Genomic DNA, 21116 nt, shown 5'->3' with positions numbered 1-21116 from the left:
TAACCCTTTGAGTGCCAGAAAGATGGTCCCGTAAGTGCAGAGAACTACCTCGGACCCCGACTGATATTTATATTAACCCTTTGAGTGCCAGAGAGATGGGCCCGTAAGTGCAGAGAGCTACCTCGGACCCCGACTGATATTTATATTAACCCTTTGAGTGCCAGAAAGATGGGCCCGTAAGTGCAGAGAACTACCTCGGACCCTGACTGATATTTATATTAACCCTTTGAGTGCCAGAGAGATGGGCCCATAAGTGCAGAGAGCTACCTCGGACCCCGAATGATATTTATATTAACCCTTTGAGTGCCAGAGAGATGGGCCCGTAAGTGCAGAGAGCTACCTCTGACCCCGACTGATATTTATATTAACCCTTTGAGTGCCAGAGAGATGGGCCCGTAAGTGCAGAGAGCTACCTCGGACTCCGACTGATATTTATATTAACCCTTTGAGTGCCAGAAAGATGGTCCCGTAAGTGCAGAGAACTACCTCGGACCCCGACTGATATTTATATTAACCCTTTGAGTGCCAGAGAGATGGGCCCATAAGTGCAGAGAGCTACCTCGGACCCCGACTGATATTTATATTAACCCTTTGAGTGCCAGAGAGATGGGCCCAGTAAATGCAGAGAGCTACCTCGGACCCCGACTGATATTGATATTAACCCTTTGAGTGCCAGAGAGATGGCCAGCAGTTTTTGGAAAACATACGAAGATCTTTCCTAAAGTACAGCTCCTCCAGGTGGTAAGGGTGGACTGCACCACAGTCACTAGTGGCTTAAAGGACAACTGTCACCTCAGAACTATTTTTAATATAATAATCCTTTTTATCAAGTTTTTAAAAGAAATAGGTTGTTTAAATGAAGTATATGTAAAACTATGAGAAAAACTAACATGCACAGTGAGTGAGTGAGTGTGGAGTGTGAGTGACTGGCTGTGTGGAGTGTGAGTGACTGGCTGTGTGGAGTGTGAGTGACTGGCTGTGTGGAGTGTGAGTGACTGGCTGTGTGGAGTGTGAGTGACTGGCTGTGTGGAGTGTGAGTGACTGGCTGTATGGAGTGTGAGTGACTGGCTGTGTGGAGTGTGAGTGACTGGCTGTATGGAGGGTGAGTGACTGGCTGTATGGAGGGTGAGTGACTGGCTGTATGGAGGGTGAGTGACTAGCTGTGTGGAGGGTGAGTGACTGGCTGTATGGAGGGTGAGTGACTGGCTGTATGGAGGGTGAGTGACTGGCTGTATGGAGGGTGAGTGACCGGCTGTGTGGAGGGTGAGTGACTGGCTGTGTGGAGTGTGAGTGACTGGCTGTGTGGAGTGTGAGTGACTGGCTGTATGGAGTGTGAGTGACTGGCTGTGTGGAGTGTGAGTGACTGGCTGTATGGAGTGTGAGTGACTGGCTGTATGGAGTGTGAGTGACTGGCTGTATGGAGGGTGAGTGACTGGCTGTATGAAGGGTGACTGGCTGTGTAGAGTGTGAGTGACAGGCTGTATGGAGTGTGAGTGACTGGAAAATCCTCTCTGTCTGTTACCAATCTTCTATTCTCCATATTTCGTGTGATTTTTTCCCCCTAAATAATTGATCGTGTGAGTCATTTCAGTGACGAGATAATGGATGATGAGAATTGCTACCATTACCTGCACTAACAATGAATCCTCGGGTGTCTTACAGAAGCACAGCCCAGCTAAGCTGCAAACTGAGCGCAGTCTGTTAATATTAACATAGGAACCTTTAATTACAGCGTCAGACCTGCGCTACTATCACAGTGATTGGAATATTGTTCCATTCTTTGCAGAGCGCTCATTATTACTGTCTCCATGGGGTTTTAAATGGAACGTGTCACCCAGATAGAGAGTACAGAAAGTACCCATGCGAGGGGCGTGCGTGATGTCAGCTGGCATTGGACCCAGGTGTCTGCCAGCACAGACAGTTAAAGGGCGCTTTGCCACCAGCGATTACATCTAAACATCATTTCTAAACAAGGGGTTTGTGATCTGATTGTGCTCTGTGACTCTGCAATATTTAAATCACATCCCACAATAACAATAGATTTACCAATGTGTATGTTTGTATGTATGAGGAGTGAGTGTATGTGTGCATGTGTGCATGTGTGAGCGTGAGTGTGTGTGTGTTTGTGTGCATGTGTGAGGGTGAGGGTGACTGTGTATGTGTGTATGTGTGTGTGTGTTTGTATGGGTATGTATGAGAGTGTGTATTTGCATGAGGGTGAGTGTATGCGTATGTTGGAGAGGTGTGTATGTGTGCATGTGGGAAGGTAAATGATGGATGTGTGAAGGTGAGTGTGTGGTGTGTAGGTATGTGTGAGGGTGTGTGTGCGCATGTGTGAGGGTGACTGCTTGTGTATGTGTGGATGGGTGTGTGTGTGTGGATGGGTATGTAGGAGAGTGTGTATTTGCATGACGGTGAGTGTATGTGTACAGGGAGTGCAGAATTATTAGGCAAATGAGTATTTTGACCACATCATCCTCTTTATGCATGTTGTCTTACTCCAAGCTGTATAGGCTCGAAAGCCTACTACCAATGAAGCATATTAGGTGATGTGCATCTCTGTAATGAGAAGGGGTGTGGTCTAATGACATCAACACCCTATATCAGGTGTGCATAATTATTAGGCAACTTCCTTTCCTTTGGCAAAATGGGTCAAAAGAAGGACTTGACAGGCTCAGAAAAGTCAAAAATAGTGAGATATCTTGCAGAGGGATGCAGCACTCTTAAAATTGCAAAGCTTCTGAAGCGTGATCATCGAACAATCAAGCGTTTCATTCAAAATAGTCAACAGGGTCGCAAGAAGCGTGTGGAGAAACCAAGGCGCAAAATAACTGCCCATGAACTGAGAAAAGTCAAGCGTGCAGCTGCCAAGATGCCTCTTGCCACCAGTTTGGCCATATTTCAGAGCTGCAACATCACTGGAGTGCCCAAAAGCACAAGGTGTGCAATACTCAGAGACATGGCCAAGGTAAGAAAGGCTGAAAGACGACCACCACTGAACAAGACACACAAGCTGAAACGTCAAGACTGGGCCAAGAAATATCTAAAGACTGATTTTTCTAAGGTTTTATGGACTGATGAAATGAGAGTGAGTCTTGATGGGCCAGATGGATGGATTGGTAAAGGGCAGAGAGCTCCAGTCCGACTCAGACGCCAGCAAGGTGGAGGTGAAGTACTGGTTTGGGCTGGTATCATCAAAGATGAGCTTGTGGGGCCTTTTCGGGTTGAGGATGGAGTCAAGCTCAACTCCCAGTCCTACTGCCAGTTTCTGGAAGACACCTTCTTTAAGCAGTGGTACAGGAAGAAGTCTGCATCCTTCAAGAAAACATGATTTTCATGCAGGACAATGCTCCATCACACGCGTCCAAGTACTCCACAGCGTGGCTGGCAAGAAAGGGTATAAAAGAAGAAAATCTAATGACATGGCCTCCTTGTTCACCTGATCTGAACCCCATTGAGAACCTGTGGTCCATCATCAAATGTGAGATTTACAAGGAGGAAAAACAGTACACCTCTCTGAACAGTGTCTGGGAGGCTGTGGTTGCTGCTGCACGCAATGTTGATGGTGAACAGATCAAAACACTGACAGAATCCATGGATGGCAGGCTTTTGAGTGTCCTTGCAAAGAAAGGTGGCTATATTGGTCACTGATTTGTTTTTGTTATGTTTTTGAATGTCAGAAATGTATATTTGTGAATGTTGAGATGTTATATTGGTTTCACTGGTAAAAAATAAATAATTGAAATGGGTATATATTTGTTTTTTGTTAAGTTGCCTAATAATTATGCACAGTAATAGTCACCTGCACACACAGATATCCCCCTAAAATAGCTATAACTAAAAACAAACTAAAAACTACTTCCAAAAATATTCAGCTTTGATATTAATGAGTTTTTTGGGTTCATTGAGAACATGGTTGTTGTTCAATAATAAAATTAATCCTCAAAAATACAACTTGCCTAATAATTCTGCACTCCCTGTATGTGTGAATGGGTGTGTGTGTGTGTGAGAATGTAGGAGAGTGTGTATTTGCATGGGGGTAAGTGTATGTGTATGTTGGAGAGTGTGTGTATGTGTGAGGCTGACTGTGTGTGGGTATGTAGGAGATTGTGTGTGTTTATGTATGTAATATGTATGAGGCTCTGCGTGTGTACCTATATATGTATATAAAGTTATGTATACATATATAATACTATATGAGACTCATTAGGCTTCCTCGGCGAGGTGTAGCTGATACCCCTCTAGGAACAGTGAGCAAGGAGTCCATGTCAGGATTATCTTTTAAATTTAGGGAAAGACAACAAACTAAAACAGGGAGCAAGTGTTAAAACAGTCGCCAATAAATATGGCGTCACACTAACGGTTCCAAACTTTGATCTTGCACAGTCTAGGGTTGTCAGGATTACTGTTTGATCCAGCACGTAGAACTGTATAGCACAGATGACAAATAAGTAACGTATTACCTGTCCTTAGAATGTCCGGATTTAACGTACATAGAATAGTCAAAATACTAGCCGAGGTCAGGGAACACAGAAAGGGACGCAGCGAAGAGGAAAGCCAGGAGTCAGGATACCAGAATATAGAGAAGTCAATAAACAAAGCCAAAGTCAAAAACCAGGTAGAAAACTAATAACAGGAACGCGCTCTCGGACAACCACAAGGGAAACCACGACAGGGCACTGAGCAGGATGAGAACTGGACCTAAATACCCCTCCTTTAGTTCTGATAGGCTGTAACAGGCCTTTGACTCCAAAGTCAGTTACCAGGTTTCATATGCATAATTGCTGCTCAGCATTAAAGGACCACTCTAGTGCCAGGAAAACATACTCGTTTTCCTGGCACTAGAGTACCCTGAGGGTGCCCCCACCCTCAGGGACCCCCTCCCGCCGGGCTCTGGAGAGAGGAAGGGGTTAAACTTACCTCTTTTTCCAGCGCCGGGCGGGGAGCTTTCCTCCTCCTCTCCATCTTGATCGCGACGTCATCGGCTGAATGCGCATGCGCGGCAGGAGCCGCGCTCGCATTCAGCCGGTCGCATAGGAAAGCATTTACAATGCTTTCCTATGGACGCTTGCGTGCTCTCACTGTGATTTTCACAGTGAGAATCACGCAAGCGCCTCTAGCGGCTGTCAGTGAGACAGCCACTAGAGGATTTGGAGGCTGGATTAACCCTCATTATAAACATAGCAGTTTCTCTGAAACTGCTATGTTTATAAAAAAAAAGGGTTAATCCTAGAGGTACCTGGCACCCAGACCACTTCATTAAGCTGAAGTCGTCTGGGTGCCTAGAGTGGTCCTTTAACCCTTCTGTGGATTAGGTTGCTGCTCGGCACAACTTTTCCTGTGTGGACAGTAAATGTCATTAACCACATTTCTATAAGCGGATGAATACGTGACATTACCCCCCACCTGAAGAACGCCCACCGGGCAGGCAGGACCAGGCTTGAGAGGAAATTTGGCGTGAAAAACACGGATCTCACTGCCTGCATGCAGGTCAGGAGCCGAAACCCAAGAACGTTCAGCAGGACCGTAACCTTTCCAAACAACCAAGTGCTGTAAAGTGCCCCGAGAAAACCTAGAATCCACAATAGAAGATACCTCATACTCCTCCTGACCACCCACCACCACCAGAGGGGGAGGAACACAAGGAACAGTATATCTATTGCAGACAAGAGGTTTGAGTAAGGACACATGAAAAGTGTTGGGAGTCCCTAAAGATGCAGGAAGAGCCAGAGAGTAAGACACTGGATTGATCCCACGAAGCACTCTATATTCATGCTTGGGACCTTAAACTTGATGTTGCGAGATGACAACCAAACCCGGTCCCCCACTCGGTACAACGGGTTGGCACTCCTACGCTTATCAGCAAAATGTTTGAAGCGTTCAGCAGCAGCCCCTAGAGCAGTTTGAACCTTAACCCAGGTATCGCGAATGGAGGCCAGACGCTCATCCAGAGCAGGAATCAGATAATACCGCAGGGAGAACCGTAGGATGCCTACCATTATTGACAAAAAATGGACTGTGCCCAGAGGAGTCATGAACAGCATTGTTTCTAGCGAACTCGGCCCACGGGAGTAGTTCGGACCAATTGTCCTGTGTGCTATTAATAAAACAACGCAAATAAACTTCTCATGACTGGTTAGCCCTCTCAGCTGTACCATTGGTCTGTGGCTGGTAGGAGGAGGAGAAGGAGAGATCAATCCCCAATTGTTTACTGAACGCCCTCCAGAACCTGGACACAAACTGAGAGCCCCTATCAGACACAATATTGTGAGGGATGCCATGCAAACGGCCAATTTCACGTATGAAAATTAGGACCAATTCTTGCAAAGATGGCAACTTCTTGAGAGAAATGAAGTGAGCCATCTTAGAAAATCGGTCTACAACCATGAGAATAGTAGTGAACCCAGCAGAGCTAGGAAGCTCAACAATAAAGTCCATGGATAAGTGGGACCATGGAATCTCAGGAACAGGAAGAGGCTGCACCAGGCCACAAGGAAGTGCATGAGTCACCTTAGAAACTGCACACACAGAACATGCCTGCACATACTCCTTTACATCTTTCCTGAGTGAATCCCACCAAAATGATCTAGTGATCGCGGCAGTGGACTTATTGATGCCCGGGTGTCCAGCAGTTATATTGTCATGGAACACTTTCATGCTATTAACCCTTTCACATAGGGGAACGAACAGTTTATCACACGGTTTACCACTTGGCGCCTGAGGTTGGGCCTCCAGTATGGTGGCAAGCAGTGGAGAAGACAGTGAGATGACAGTAGTAGCAATAATACACTCTAGTGGAATAATAGGAGATGTCACCTGTTCCGGAGCTGACTCATTAACAAATTGCCTGGACAAGGCATCAGCCTTGGTATTTTTAGAACCAGGTCTATAAGTAATGATGAAGTTAAAACGTGAAAGGAACAGTGACCATCTAGCCTGTCAGGAAGACAAACGTTTGGCATCACCTATATATGCCAGGTTTTTGTGGTCGGTTATGATCAACAGGGGGTCCTTGGAACCCTCCAAAAGATGTCGCCACTCCCTGAGGGCAAGAATAATGGCCAACAGTTCTCTATTGCCAATATCGTAGTTGCGCTCAGCAGGAGACATCTTTCTGGAGAAGTAGCCACAAGGTTGCAATGGTGTTCCCTGGCTTTCTCTCTGAGAGAGAACAGCCCCTACCCCTGTCTTGGATGCATCAACCTCCAATATAAAAGGTTTACTGGTGTCGGGATGTTTTAGTATGTCCGCAGAGGCAAATCTTTGTTTAAGAGTCTCAAAAGCATTCATAGCCTCTTTGGACCATACCGTGCTACTAACCCCTTTGCAAGTCATATTAGTGATGGGAGCTATTACAGAATAAAATCCCTTGATGAATCTTCTGTAATAGTTGGCAAAACCAATAAACCTTTGAATGGCTTTTAAACCAGAGGGTAATGGCCAGTGTAGTACAGCCTCTAGTTTTTTAGGATCCATTTGAAATCCCGATGCAGAGATGTTGTAACCCAAAAAGTGGACTTCAGACTGGTCAAATATGCACTTTTCTAATTTACAATAAAGTTTATTTTTCAACAATGTCTGCAGAACCTGTTTCACATGGGAGTGGTGAGTTTAAAGGTCAGGGGAATACACCAAAATATCGGCCAAATAAACCAAGACAAATGAGTAAATGAATTCCCTGAGTACATCATTTATAAAGTCTTGGAATATGGCCGGGGCGTTGCATAACCCAAATGGCATTACCAGATATTCATAGTGTCCACTACGGTATTAAATGCCGTCTTCCACTCATGATTCTCTTTAATTCTAACCAAATTGTAAGCGCTCCTAAGGTCAAGCTTAGTAAATACTTTAGCTCCCTGAAGTCTATCGAACAATTCGGAAATGAGTGGGATAGGGTATGCATTTTTTTACAGTGATTTTATTAAGTGCCCTGTAGTCTATGCAAGGGCGTAACTCACCACCCTTTTTCTCAACAAAAAAGAATCCTGCACCAGCTGGTGAGGATGACTTTCTTATGTGCCCTTTGCTCAAGGATTCTGTGATGTATTCCTCCATTATTTTACTCTCTTGGGGAGATAAGGCATAAACTGCCCCCTTAGGTGGCATAGCGCCTGGAAACAGGTTAATGGCACAGTCATATGCTCTGTGGGGAGGCAATACATTGGATTGAGCCTTGTTAAACACCTCCTGAAGTTCTCGGTATTGTATGGGAACTACAGGAGTGTGGGGAGTGGTAGTGGGAAGGTCAATAGTATCCAATCTCTTTAGTACTGGTTTTATACATCTCCCCATACACTCTTTACCCCTTTCTAATATCTCCCCATTAGCCCAGTCAATATAGGGATTGTGCTTACTCAGCCACGGAAACCCTAATATGATAGGACATGTTAGAGAAGTAATAACCTGAAACGTCATCTCCTCCCTATGGGAGGCCCCAATAGAGATCGTAATAGGGACAGTTTCATGGGTTATAAGCGGTTGTGTGAGTGGTCTACCATCAATAGCCTCTACAGCTAGCGCCGTAGGTCTCTCCCTGACCGATATCTCATTACCCCTAATAAACTGGGCATCAATAAAATTCCCAGCAGCATCTGAGTCCATTAGGGCACTGCAAGAAAACTTCTTGTTAGCAAGTGAAATAGATACCTCAAGGAGGAATCAACTTTTGTTTTTGTTAGAGGACAACTCCATCACACCTAAGATCTGTCCCCTTAAGGTTCTTAGGTGCGGAAGTTTTCCGGACGCACTGGGCAATTAGTTATCATATGTCCCTTTCTGCCGCAATATAGGCATAACCCCTCCCTTCTCCTATACTGTTTTTCGGCCTCCGACAGTCTAGTGACCCCCAACTGCATAGGTTCGGGTTCGGACTGTACAGGGAGGTTAGACAAAACAGGTTTAGAGAATTGAGGTGCTAGGGACATAGCCGTACGTCTGGTCTTGCTTCTGGTGACTTCTCTGAGTCTTAACCTATTATCAATATGCATGACAAACGTAATCAATTTGTTAAGACTCTTAGGTAATTCTTTAGCGGCTATCTCATCTAGTATAGTCTCTGAGAGACCCTTTTTGAATGCTGAGATTAACCCATTGTTAGTCCAGTCTAGCTCGGAAGCTAAGGTACGGAATTCAATAGCATAATCCAAGATAGACCGGTTACCTTGTCTAGGGCAGTGGAGGCATCATCCTCTCTACCCAATGGCTCAAACGTGAGCTTGAATTCGGCAAGGAATTCCTGGTAATTATGAGCAATGCTCCGATTACTCTCCCACAACGGATTAGCCCAGGCAAGGGCCTTGCCCTTTAATTGATTCATTAGATAACCAATTTTTGCTCTGTCCGTGGGGAATGACCCTGGTGAGGCCTCAAAATGGTACTCCACCTGATTAAGAAAACCCCTGCATTCCTGGATATTGCCATCAAACTGTAGGGATGGCGATAAGGAGGTACACAGTGGGTGTAGGTACACAGGGTAGAGGTGCTATAGGAGGAGACGCTGCAGGCTGCAGATACGCCGTTCTAGCGAGAAGCGTACTGAAAGCCTGAGCGAATTGATCCATGCGGTGATCATTCTCCTCTAATTTCCTCTCGCAAGCAGCTATGTGCTGACACAGTTCTACAGGATCTATGGCCATGTCGTAATGTCAGGATTACTGTTTGATCCAGCACATAGAACTGTATAGCACGGATGACAAATGAGTAACGTATTACCGGTCCTTAGAATGGCCGGATTTAACGTACATAGAATAGTCAAAAATACTAGCCGAGGTCAGGGAACACAGAAAGGGACGCAGCGATGAGGAAAGCCAGGAGTCAGGATACCAGAATATAGAGAAGTCAATAAACAAAGCCAAAGCCAAAGTCAAAAACCCGGTAGAAAACTAATAACAGGAACACACTCTCGGACAACCACAAGGGAAACCACGACAGGGCACTGAGCAGGATGAGAACTGGGCCTAAATACCCCTCCTTTAGTTCTGATAGGCTGTAACCGGCCTTTGACCCCAAAGTCAGTTACCAGGTTTCATATGCATAATTGCTGCTCAGCATTAACCCTTCTGTGGATTAGGTTGCTGCTCGGCACAACTTTTCCTGTGTGGACAGTAAATGTCATTAACCACATTTCTATAAGCGGATGAACACGTGACAAGGGTAGATGGAAGGCAACTACTCTAATATCAGGTCTCACTTAACGCCAAAACCCTCAATCCGATTCCTAACTTTCATTCCACCTATTACTAAATCACTGTGATACTCGCGTAACCATAAACAACTCAAACCTCACAGACTTCCCGAACCCGAAATCCCTTTAACCTTCCTGTGATACTTTCTGTGTGACAATGCTGCGGAGATATCACAACGTATCAGTACATGTATGTACAAATACGCGTTTCATTAGAAAACGTTTTTCTGTGTGCTTGATGACTTCAATTCACATTATATGTCATTGCTAAACGTTAATAATGTACGGTTTGAGAAAGAAATCGAATTGCCAAACTCAGTTAAAAGACCGGCGTTATTTTCACGTGCCGCCGTACTCGGAGCGACCAATACTTCCCATGTTCCTATTAACGTGTAAATAAAGTAATTCCTCGTTTAATATGTCAATCAATACTCACCTGTGCTTGCCTTCTGCTCGTTAATAATTTATTTTATAATCCCTTAGAGGGGAGCTACGCAGACGTAACACCGAATTAAGCATCGGCAATCACCATAACTTGTGTTTTCTGTGAAATGTATATTAAAGATTTAGAAAGTGACATCACAAGCGGCGGCTACAGACACAATGGGGGAGATCTCTCTCTAATTATCGGTACGTTTGGGGCAATTTATTAAATCTGTCAAATTTCTTCATCAATTGCTTTGTTTTGTGCCCTAACTCTGAATAAATGTCTTTTTCAATGCAACGTGTTTATGAAATACAGAAAAGCAACGCTGGTTAGACATGGAACAAGTCCACACGCCAGAGTTGTAATGGTTGGGAGATACCCTGGGGCTTAACCCCTGTAAATACAAAAAGAAAAGTGGACTAATGGGTGGAAGATATAAACAATGATCCTATTTTATATTTATTCTTTTTTCACGTTTGTTTTAGTTTCTCCCCTACGAGGGATTATTAAAGAGTTTTCTGTTTATGAAATACGTATTCTGACAGAATATTGCTTTTTGTTTCTTATTCTCTTTTACCCACTTCTGAAATGGAAACTGGTGGAATTTAGTATAAAAAAGTCGGTCACTTTAATAATTACAATCAAAATAATGGCGTCACTTAGTTATCCTATGCAACTGGATAACTAAGTGACGCCATTATTTTGATAATGCGAATTTCTACATTTAAATGTCTCTTTCACACCTCACACGCACATATTTATTAAATTAAATTTAGGGGTAAGTAAGCATCATATTAAAAATCCAGGTAAATAACAGTACAGTTTTCACGTCTAAATAAATCAGTTTCAGTTTCAATTAGACTTCATTGGGTTTCCATCAATTTGGCTGTTAGTAAGCGTAGAAAGGTTTAGACAATTTTAGGTAAATACATTGCTCAAAATTCAACCCAATGTTCTACCAGTTTGACATTTCAGAAAAATAATTTTATTTAGCAAGAAAAAAAAGCCAGAGATAGGAAAAGCAATGCAGTCATTGTTTGGGGGATAGTGGGGGTGCATTTTTATTTACATTTTTATATTACCCACATTTGGCGTTGTATCTTTCGATTTGTGCAGTCCGCTTTCGTCATCCGCTCGCCCTGAATCAAAAATGGAGAAAAGATTTGCTGAGACGCAGTAATTATAGATGAGAAATAGATTGGGACTATTAACGATGCAAGGTTCTCATTAATGAATCATATCCTGTATAAAAGGCTTATATTATAAAATAGCTGAAAAGATTTCACAGAAATACACAATCTACGAGCTTTTAAATCAAAAATGAGCCAGCCTTGATAATCCTGTTTCTTCACTCTAGCCTTGAATTTCGGATATTTTTAAAAAGCTATTTCATCCATAATTGTACATGTGACAGACTATAATGTTGTTTTGCAATGTGTCATGCGACATTTCTTGTACTCTGTAATATTTGGGATGAATCTACGGGTCTCCGATTAAAAATGTTCAAAACATGGACTATTAACAAGCTTTAGTTAATAAAGCAATACAGCCTCCCTCCCAAAGCCCCCTGATGACGATATTGAAATGTACTTTTACCTCCGTGTTCCTTTCAATTACCTTGGCCCATTTGTATGACCTTTCTAATGCTATTTAATAACCCCCTTTATTCTTAGTCATTTGGTGATTCAGAAAGATGGTTAACCCTTTTACTGTCACAGAGTCCAGGAGAAGTAACGTTTTGTGCTTTCAGATTGGATACAATTCAGTCCATTAAATCCTTCTCTAAAAAGCTGACGGATCTTGCTGATACTAGTTATATAGCACCAACATAACTTGTAATGTAGTACAACAATTGTATATTTAAAGGACATACAATATAAGATATAAGATCAGAAACACAAAGCTGTCCTACTCAAACGACTTTACAAACTAAAAGTTTAAAGATTGAAGAGGTTCCTCTCGCATAGTTTGCTTTATGACTTGTATCATAATTTAGTTTTTTTTAATTTGACCTTATTGTCCCCTCACCCCATTACAGGAGGAGCTGGGGACTGGGTTGCCAGCGGTTACCAGTTTTTTATTTTGACTTTTTCCCCAGTATTAACACTGAACTGTGGATCTAATCGTCAATCTCAGACCGTTTCTCCCAGTGTCCATTAGACGTGCGTTCTAGGGCCTCAGACAGGGAGAGTCACAGGGGAGCAAAGGTGCAATCTGTGTCAAAGTTCTATAAATGGAGAAGTTGCCATGGAAACCAACAGAATACTGGCATTACCATAGATTGGCTCAATGGTAATTCCTCACATGGAGTTTTCTGGATATTAGCTTGCGTTTTGCTCAGTGATATTAGTGCTTTGACAGCTTTTTAAAGGAACACTATAGCGTTAGGAATACAAATATGTATTTAGGGCCCAGTTCCTCTGCGAATAAATGTTTAATTAACCATTTATTTGCTAACCTTATTCCAGCGCTGGGCTCCCTCGGCCCTGGTCACCTCTCCTCCTCCATCGACGTCAGCTTCCAAGTGGAGCCGAATGCGCATGCGTGGCCAAAGAGGCGCGTGCACATTCAAACCCGCCCATAGGAAAGGGATCCCCTGGACTGTAAGGAAGTGGAGGCATGACTGCTGCCACACAGTAAGGGGTGTGGACTTATGGGATACAATTGTGGCAATATGGGGACAGTATAAGTATGCGTGCACGGGGAGGGTACTCACCATTCCTAGAAAGAAGGCTGGAACAGGTTTTTCCCTTCCCTCCCTCCCTCCCTTCAGGATGAGTTTGTATGTTGTTGCTGTGTTTTTGCTGTGTTGTTGTTTCTCTTTTCCTTTTGTCACAGCTATGGCGGAGGTCCTGGCCAGCGCAAGTAATGCAAGACAAGGCTTTGGGGAGTCGCAGCTGCCAGGGCTGATGGCAGAAGGCAGACTGTACGGACTCTTGGAATTATCCGGTACATCTGCCTGTTGGGTAGTCACCCCAACAGCCGACAGGTGGTGATAAAAGCTGGCTGAGTTGATATGTTGGAATAATAAAGCTGTGGCCATTGCCCTTATCCAATACTCAGGTGTCTTGTCGTTATTGGGGGGCAACGGGAATGTAAGTGGTCTGCAGTCAAGCATTATTCAATGCTTTGCTATGGGGATCTTTTTTGACACTGGACTCTGTGAGGACGTCCAGTGTCAAATAAGTGTGATTTACTCCGTGTAAAGTGGATGTCAGTGAGAGGCTAGAGGCTGGTTTAACCCTGCAGTGTAAACATAGCAGGATCTCTGGAATTGCTCTGTTTTTAGCTGCAGGGTTAAAACTAGAGGGACCTGGCACCCAGACCACTTCATTGAGCTGAAGTGATCTGGGTGGCTGTAGTGGTCTTTTAATTGAGAAAATCAGAAATGTAACGACTTGATATCAAACTCCTTTAGGAAGAGATGACGGAGAGTAGAAAATGAACCTCTCCGTAGGATAATGATCACTTTCCAACGATCTGGAACTTTCTAGAAGATAACACAACAAATTACAAATCTAACTCCTGTGCGTTGGTTCGATGCCCCACAGTTAGCGTCTATAATGGCAGTCACGGCGTTAGACCTCTCACTGCCAACACATTAATCGTTGTTTATTACTTACAGCGTCCAGACCCCATCCGCCCCTGATACAGCGCAGCCTGTGAAATATATTCCTTCTCATCACCGGCTAAATTCTCTCTTTTTTTGCAGAAATTTTAATTGTGTCTCGGAATAACAGGGAATAGGTGCAAAAGATCTCTCTGCCACGATCTAAAAACCCCACGGCAGAATCAACGACCAATCTCCCTCTAAAAACAAATAAAATATTTTAAAGGGAAACTTGAAGCACCGGAAGTAACACTTCAAGCACCATAACAACTACAGTGTGGTTATGGTGCCAGCAGTACCCTAACTCCCTCCCAGGGTTAAGATTTCAAACCATTTAAGAGCGCCCCTTACCATCAGATTTCAAACCATTTAAGAGCGCCCCTTACCATCAGCACCGAGCTCAGGGAAGATATATGGCTTTATTTGTAGGATGTGGCAGCCCACTTGCAGGGGACCCGAGTGTTGTCACCATGGACTCCATTTCCATTAGTGATTATAGTCCCGAGTGTATAGCTCAGAGATTATAGCTTGTTTTAGCAGGTTCACCCAAGCACTATACGAGACGTAGTGTACGGTGAAGTAGAACTGATTTTATCGAGTTAATGGCCCACTTTCATAATGGCCCATGAAAAGTTAATGGCCCACTTTCATAATGGCCCATGAAAAGGTGGGTTATGAGAAGGTGGGTTATAGGAAGGCAGGTTATAAGAAGGTGGGTTATGGGAAGGTTGGTTATAGGAAGGTGGGTTATAGGAAGGTGGGTTATAAGAAGGTGGGCTATAAGAAGGTAGGTTATGAGAAGGTAGGTTATGAGAAGGTGGGTTATAAGAAGGTGTGTTATGAGAAGGTAGGTTATAGGAAGGCAGGTTATAAGAAGGTGGGTTATGGGAAGGTAGGTTATAGGAAGGTGGGTTATAGGAAGGTGGATTATAAGAAGGTAGGTTATAAGAAGGTAGGTTATGAGAAGGTAGGTTATAAGAAGGTGGGTTATGAGAATGTGGGTTATGAGAAGGAAAGTTGTGAGAATGTAGGTTATAGGAAGGCAGGTTATAAGAAGGTGGGTTATGGGAAGGTAGGTTATAGGAAGGTGGGTTATAGGAAGGTAGGTTATGAGAAGGTAGGATGTAAGAAGGTGGGTTTTGAGAAGGTGGGTTGTGAGAAGGTAGGTTGTGAGAAGGTAGGTTATAGGAAGGCAGGTTATAAGAAGGTGGGTTATGGGAAGGTGGGTTATGAGAAGGTAGGTTATAAGAAGGTAGATTGTAGGAAGGTAGGTTATGAGAAGGTGGGTTATGAGAAGGTGGGTTATAAGAAGGCAGGTTATAAGAAGGTAGGTTATAGGAAGGTGGGTTATGAGAAGGTAGGTTATGAGAAGGTAGGTTATGAGAAGGTAGGTTATGAGAAGGTAGGTTATAGGAAGGCAGGTTATAAGAAGGTGGGTTATGGGAAGGTAGGTTATAGGAAGGTGGGTTATAGGAAGGTGGATTATAAGAAGGTAGGTTATAAGAAGGTAGGTTATGAGAAGGTAGGTTATAAGAAGGTGGGTTATGAGAATGTGGGTTATGAGAAGGAAAGTTGTGAGAATGTAGGTTATAGGAAGGCAGGTTATAGGAAGGCAGGTTATAAGAAGGTGGGTTATGGGAAGGTAGGTTATAGGAAGGTGGGTTATAGGAAGGTAGGTTATGAGAAGGTAGGATGTAAGAAGGTGGGTTATGAGAAGGTGGGTTGTGAGAACGTAGATTGTGAGAAGGTAGGTTATAGGAAGGCAGGTTATAAGAAGGTGGGTTATGGGAAGGTGGGTTATGAGAAGGTAGGTTATAAGAAGGTAGGTTGTAGGAAGGTAGGTTATGAGAAGGTGGGTTATGAGAAGGTGGGTTATAAGAAGGCAGGTTATAAGAAGGTAGGTTATAGGAAGGTGGGTTATGAGAAGGTGGGTTATGAGAAGGTGGGTTATAAGAAGGCAGGTTATAGGAAGGTGGGTTATGAGAAGGTAGGTTATAAGAAGGTAGGTTATATGAAGGTAGGTTATGAGAAGGTGGGTTACGAGAAGGTAGGTTATAAGAAGGTAGATTATAGGGAGGTGGGTTATAAGAAGGTAGGTTATAGGAAGGTAGGTTATGAGAAGGTAGGTTATGACAAGATAGGTTATTGGAAGGTGGTTTATGAGAAGGTAGGTTATAGGAAGGTAGGTTATGAGAAGGTAGGTTATAGGAAGGTGGGTTATAAGAAGGTAGGTTATAGGAAGGTAGGTTATAAGAATGTAGGTTATAGGAAGGTGGGTTATAAGAAGGTAGGTTATAGGAAGGTAGGTTATGAGAAGGTAGGTTATAGGAAGGTGGGTTATAAGAAGGTAGGTTATTAGAAGGTTGGTTAAAAGAAGGTAGGTTATAGGAAGGTGGGTTATGAGAAGGTAGGTTATAGGAAGGTAGGTTATAAGAAGGTAGGTTATGAGAAGGTAGGTTATAAGAAGGTAGGTCATAGGAAGGTAGGTTATGAGAAGGTAGGTTATAGGAAGGTAGGTTATAACAAGGTAGGTTATGATAAGGTAGATTATAAGCAGGTAGGTTATGAGAAGGTGGGTTATAAGAAGGTAGGTTATAGGAAGGTGGGTTATGAGAAGGTAGGTTATAGGAAGGTAGGTTATGAGAAGGTAGGTTATGAGAAGGTAGGTTATGAGAAGGTAGGTTATGCGAAGGTAGGTTATGAGAAGGTGGATTATGAGAACGTAGGTTATAAGAAGGTGGGTTATGGGAAGGTAGGTTATGAGAAGGTGGGTTATGGGAAGGTAGGTTATGAGAAGGTAGGTTATGAGAAGGTAGGTGAGACAGGCTAGTACTGGCCAAACAACATTTAAAGTTTAAAGTTTTGAAGACAAGGATGTTGTTGTTGAAGAATGAATACCAAGTTTTCTGTTAATTCATTTTTGGTTACAAAAAAAGTGCAAAATCCAATATTTAATTAGTATCTTCCAATTAACCTCATTTTTTATTTCTGAAAGAATTAGCAAGGCCACGCTGAGCCAATTATTTCACGCTCCAGTACTTGTTCAAGCTGTTTATTAATTGTTTGAGTTCCACAATTTCTTTGAAGATAATCAGAAGAAAGGTGCAGAGAGGGAACAAATGCAATTAATGTAAATAGCCACCTGGCCTTCACAGGGAGCACATCCATGACCCGGAGAATCTGCCCATTCACAATGAGAATCTGCCCATTCAGTCTAAGAATCTGCCCATTCACTCTGAGAATCTGGCCATTCACTCTAAGAATCTGCTCATTCACCCTCAGAATCTGCCCATTCACTCTGAGAAATTGCCCATTCACCCCGAGAATCTACCCATTCACCCTGAGAATCTGCCCATTCACTCTAAGAATCTGGCCATTCACCCTGAGAACCTGCCCATTCACTCTAAGAATCTGCCCATTCACCCTCAGAATCTGCCCATTCACTCTGAGAATCTGCCCATTCACTCTAAGAATTTGCCCATTCGCCCTCAGAATCTGCCTTTTCACCCTCAGAATCTGCCCATTCACTCTGAGAATCTGCCCATTCACTCTGAGAATATGGCCATTCACCATGAGAATCTGCCTATTCACCCTGATAATCTGCCCATTCACTCTGAGAATCTGGCCATTCACCCTGAGAACCTACCCATTCACCCTGAGAATCTACCCATTCACTCTGAGAATATGGCCATTCACCATGAGAATCTACCCATTCACCCTGAGAATCTGCCCATTCACCATGAGAATCTACCCATTCACCCTGAGAATCTACCCATTCACCCTGAGAATCTACCCATTCACTCTGAGAATATGGCCATTCACCATGAGAATCTACCCATTCACCCTGAGAATCTGCCCATTCACCATGAGAATCTACCCATTCACCCTGAGAATCTACCCATTCACCCTGTAATGAAATATGGGATGTAAGGGGAGATTATGACATGAAGCAGGGCTCCCAACTGTCCTGCTTTCGTCCTCTATGTAAGGGGGCCGTCTGGAAGGCTGTCTGTGAGCCTTGGGGGCTTGACGTCGGGCTCACATGCCGCTTTAGTTTGAATTTTATTATGAGCCTCACCAGTGACGCTAGTTGTGTCCCTGGCGTCACCCAATCTGAACGATGCCCCCCATCCTTCCAATGCTGGGAGATATGTGTGGGGGGAGCGGGGTTGTGGCAGGGATTAAATTGGAGGGGTGTGGGTGGTGGACATAATGACCTCACAGGGGGCGTGGTCAAGAAATGATGATGTCATCAGAATATTACATTGAAATGGGATATAATTTGTTTATCCTGCAGATTTTATTTAATAAACTGTTATAAACTATTATAGCTAGACTAATAAGACACAAAGAATGTATTAACGTCCAGTTTCCACGAAGTTTTTATTTTATCTTTCCCTTATTTCACATGATTAACGTGAGCCCCTCGTGAGATCGAGTGGTGAATGAAATGGATTTAATTTTTTTCCTTTCCGCAGCGTCTTTACTGGCGGATAGTTTGGATTCCATTTTCTCTCTAATTGTTTGTTGACAAAACTTACAATTAGAGTTTAGATTACAGAACTATCAGACATCCTAACATTCAATAGGACATAATCTATAGGTGGAAATGTGGTAGCTCAAAGCAATCTATCATTTATCGTGTCCTGTAGTTGTCACAAAAAGCAGGAGAACTGCCCCTAGAAGGGTTCTCCTGTTCTCCGCTTCCACTCAATTCTCTATGCTGACAACTGATTGACAAGTGATGGGAGGGACCACACCTGTTATTATATCTGAAATCAAAATGCTCCGTGCTGGTCAATTGATAACAAACCTTTCTTAGTGGGTTCCATTTCTTCACCAAATAGGTTGAGGACACATGACTTCACTGGGATGCTGAAAGCAGGGCACTGGATGTCAAACATATTCATGTGAGCAACGTGTTCAAAATGGCCGGCACTCTGCATCTGAAACACCGTAAGGACACAATCAGGGTCTCCACAGCGAGCGAGCCGCCCACCACACGAAATAGATTGCTAGATACACAGCGATACCTACCCACCCGCTCCCACACAATATTTCTGGATGAACCTTTAAAATTATTTTATATTTTGAAAAATATTTTAAAATTATGATATTATTATTTTATATTTTAATACTTGGAAAATATTGTTTTCTTTAAGTGTGGTTAAATGTTGAAGTCCTGAAGATGGCGCAGGACACCTTCCTTATGGATAAGCTATCGGCGCGGGTTCAGACTATGGTTTAATTTAACAAAACTTGTCAGGAATGGAACACGTGCAAAGAGATTTCAAAGATAAAATCATTTACCTGCCCCCGCGGAATGATCCCCCCATGTCCTTCTCATAATTCTCTAATTTATTTTTATTTTTCTCCTTTTATATATTTATATTTTTCACTTTGACTAAAAGGATACTGTGTTATGTAACGATTTATGGGAAATCGCCTTGCATCGTACCTCATGTACCAATAAATGTGTGAATGTAACTCTGTGTACTGTGTCTGTATGTGAAAGTTACAGCGATGCTTGATATTACGAAAATAAAGATGTAACGGACCACCTGGCATCCCGAATGGGCACCTTCGTCAACGGATGCTTCCTAGCGGATGCTGAGGACTATAAGCACCGCACCAGACACCATCAGCACTACAGACTCCGCAACTGCCGTAGCTTAACTGAAATCTTGCTGTCTTCCTCCCACCCTGGACTGACATCCAGGACCATGTGGAAAAGATCTCTCCTCCAGGAGACCGTAACAGGAACAGCTCTTACAAGAGCTAGTGATTATGCAAGGGAGTATAACGGGTATAGCAATCCCTGGTAGTGATTTGGCAGCTCCCTACAATAAGAGACAGAACTCTAAAGGTTTAATGGTACAGGTTGGCTTTATATACAATTCCTAAGGCCAGAGGCACACCCCCTGGACCTGATGGATCACCACATTACAAACTGTAACAATGTCCGACACTCCCACATACAGCACACAATCCCTCCCCTCTGCCTGTGATATAATGTACCAACTTAATTATCCCCAGGCAGAAAAAACACATTTTTACACAAAGCATAGTAAATACCCGAAAACATAACATATCCCCTGATAGCCCTGATCTGGGTGAACAACATATCCAAAAATCACCCAGATCAGAGCAGGGGTCCAGGAAATTCCTGGAAGTCTCTTTTGACTGACCGCACGCATGGTTTCATGCCCAAAATAGTTCCAGAGAATTAGGCTGTGCGGCCGCTATATTTAAAACAGTCGAATTACCGTTCCAATTACCAAACGGAATAGGGAATGGCCATAGTTAAAGTGTGTCTCTTGTTCGTGGACTTCGATTCACCGAACGTCGTTAGACTATAAGAATGAATAGTAGAATTTCTCTGGAAGGTAACTGTTCAGCGGTGTTTGTGCCGTCGTGTATATGATTTGAGTTCCATGAACTCCTGAGATTTTACATATAAAAGACACAAAATACAAGTTCACCAAACTGAGGAGAAACACGAATTTATCAAAGTGGCGTTTGTAATTTATGTTTGTTGAACAGAGAGGAAGTAAAGTACTTTATGGTATCAGCATGGGGCCCACTGCGTGCTTTCTACAGAAAGGAATCCAAACGGAAACTTCTTATATAACAAGGATTCGAAGGAGGAAATTATACAGCAATACATTTATAATATTTATACAAATAAACAGTTATATCAGCAAACAGTTATATGAAAATTAGGTATCAGTACAGCAAGCATTTTTTATTTATTTATGTAGCAGTAATAGGTGTACTCAGCACTTTACAAGTTACATTACAGTAGAGGGAGGTACAGTAAGTGCAGTAGGTATACAGTGTATGTATATTTTATTTATATAGCACTAACAGGTGTACTCAGCACTTTACAGGTT

At 43.1% G+C, this 21116-nt stretch overlaps 1 protein-coding gene across 1 annotated transcript in view; it reads right to left on the bottom strand.

Annotated features, from left to right (window-relative positions):
* Positions 1 to 19133, bottom strand: part of LOC134601582 (uncharacterized) — a 34919-nt gene extending 15786 nt beyond the window's left edge. The window contains exons 1-2 of the mRNA XM_063446106.1: positions 19037 to 19133; positions 11700 to 11752 (exon numbers count right to left, since the gene is read on the bottom strand). Coding sequence (XP_063302176.1) covers positions 11700 to 11752; positions 19037 to 19133 — 150 coding nt within the window. The remainder of the gene's footprint in view (positions 1 to 11699; positions 11753 to 19036) is intronic.
* Positions 19134 to 21116: the final 1983 nt, after the last annotated feature.

The sequence above is a fragment of the Pelobates fuscus genome, chromosome 3 (assembly GCF_036172605.1).
Source record: "Pelobates fuscus isolate aPelFus1 chromosome 3, aPelFus1.pri, whole genome shotgun sequence".
Lineage (NCBI taxonomy): Eukaryota > Metazoa > Chordata > Amphibia > Anura > Pelobatidae > Pelobates > Pelobates fuscus.
This window is presented reverse-complemented; position numbering and strand designations above follow the sequence as displayed.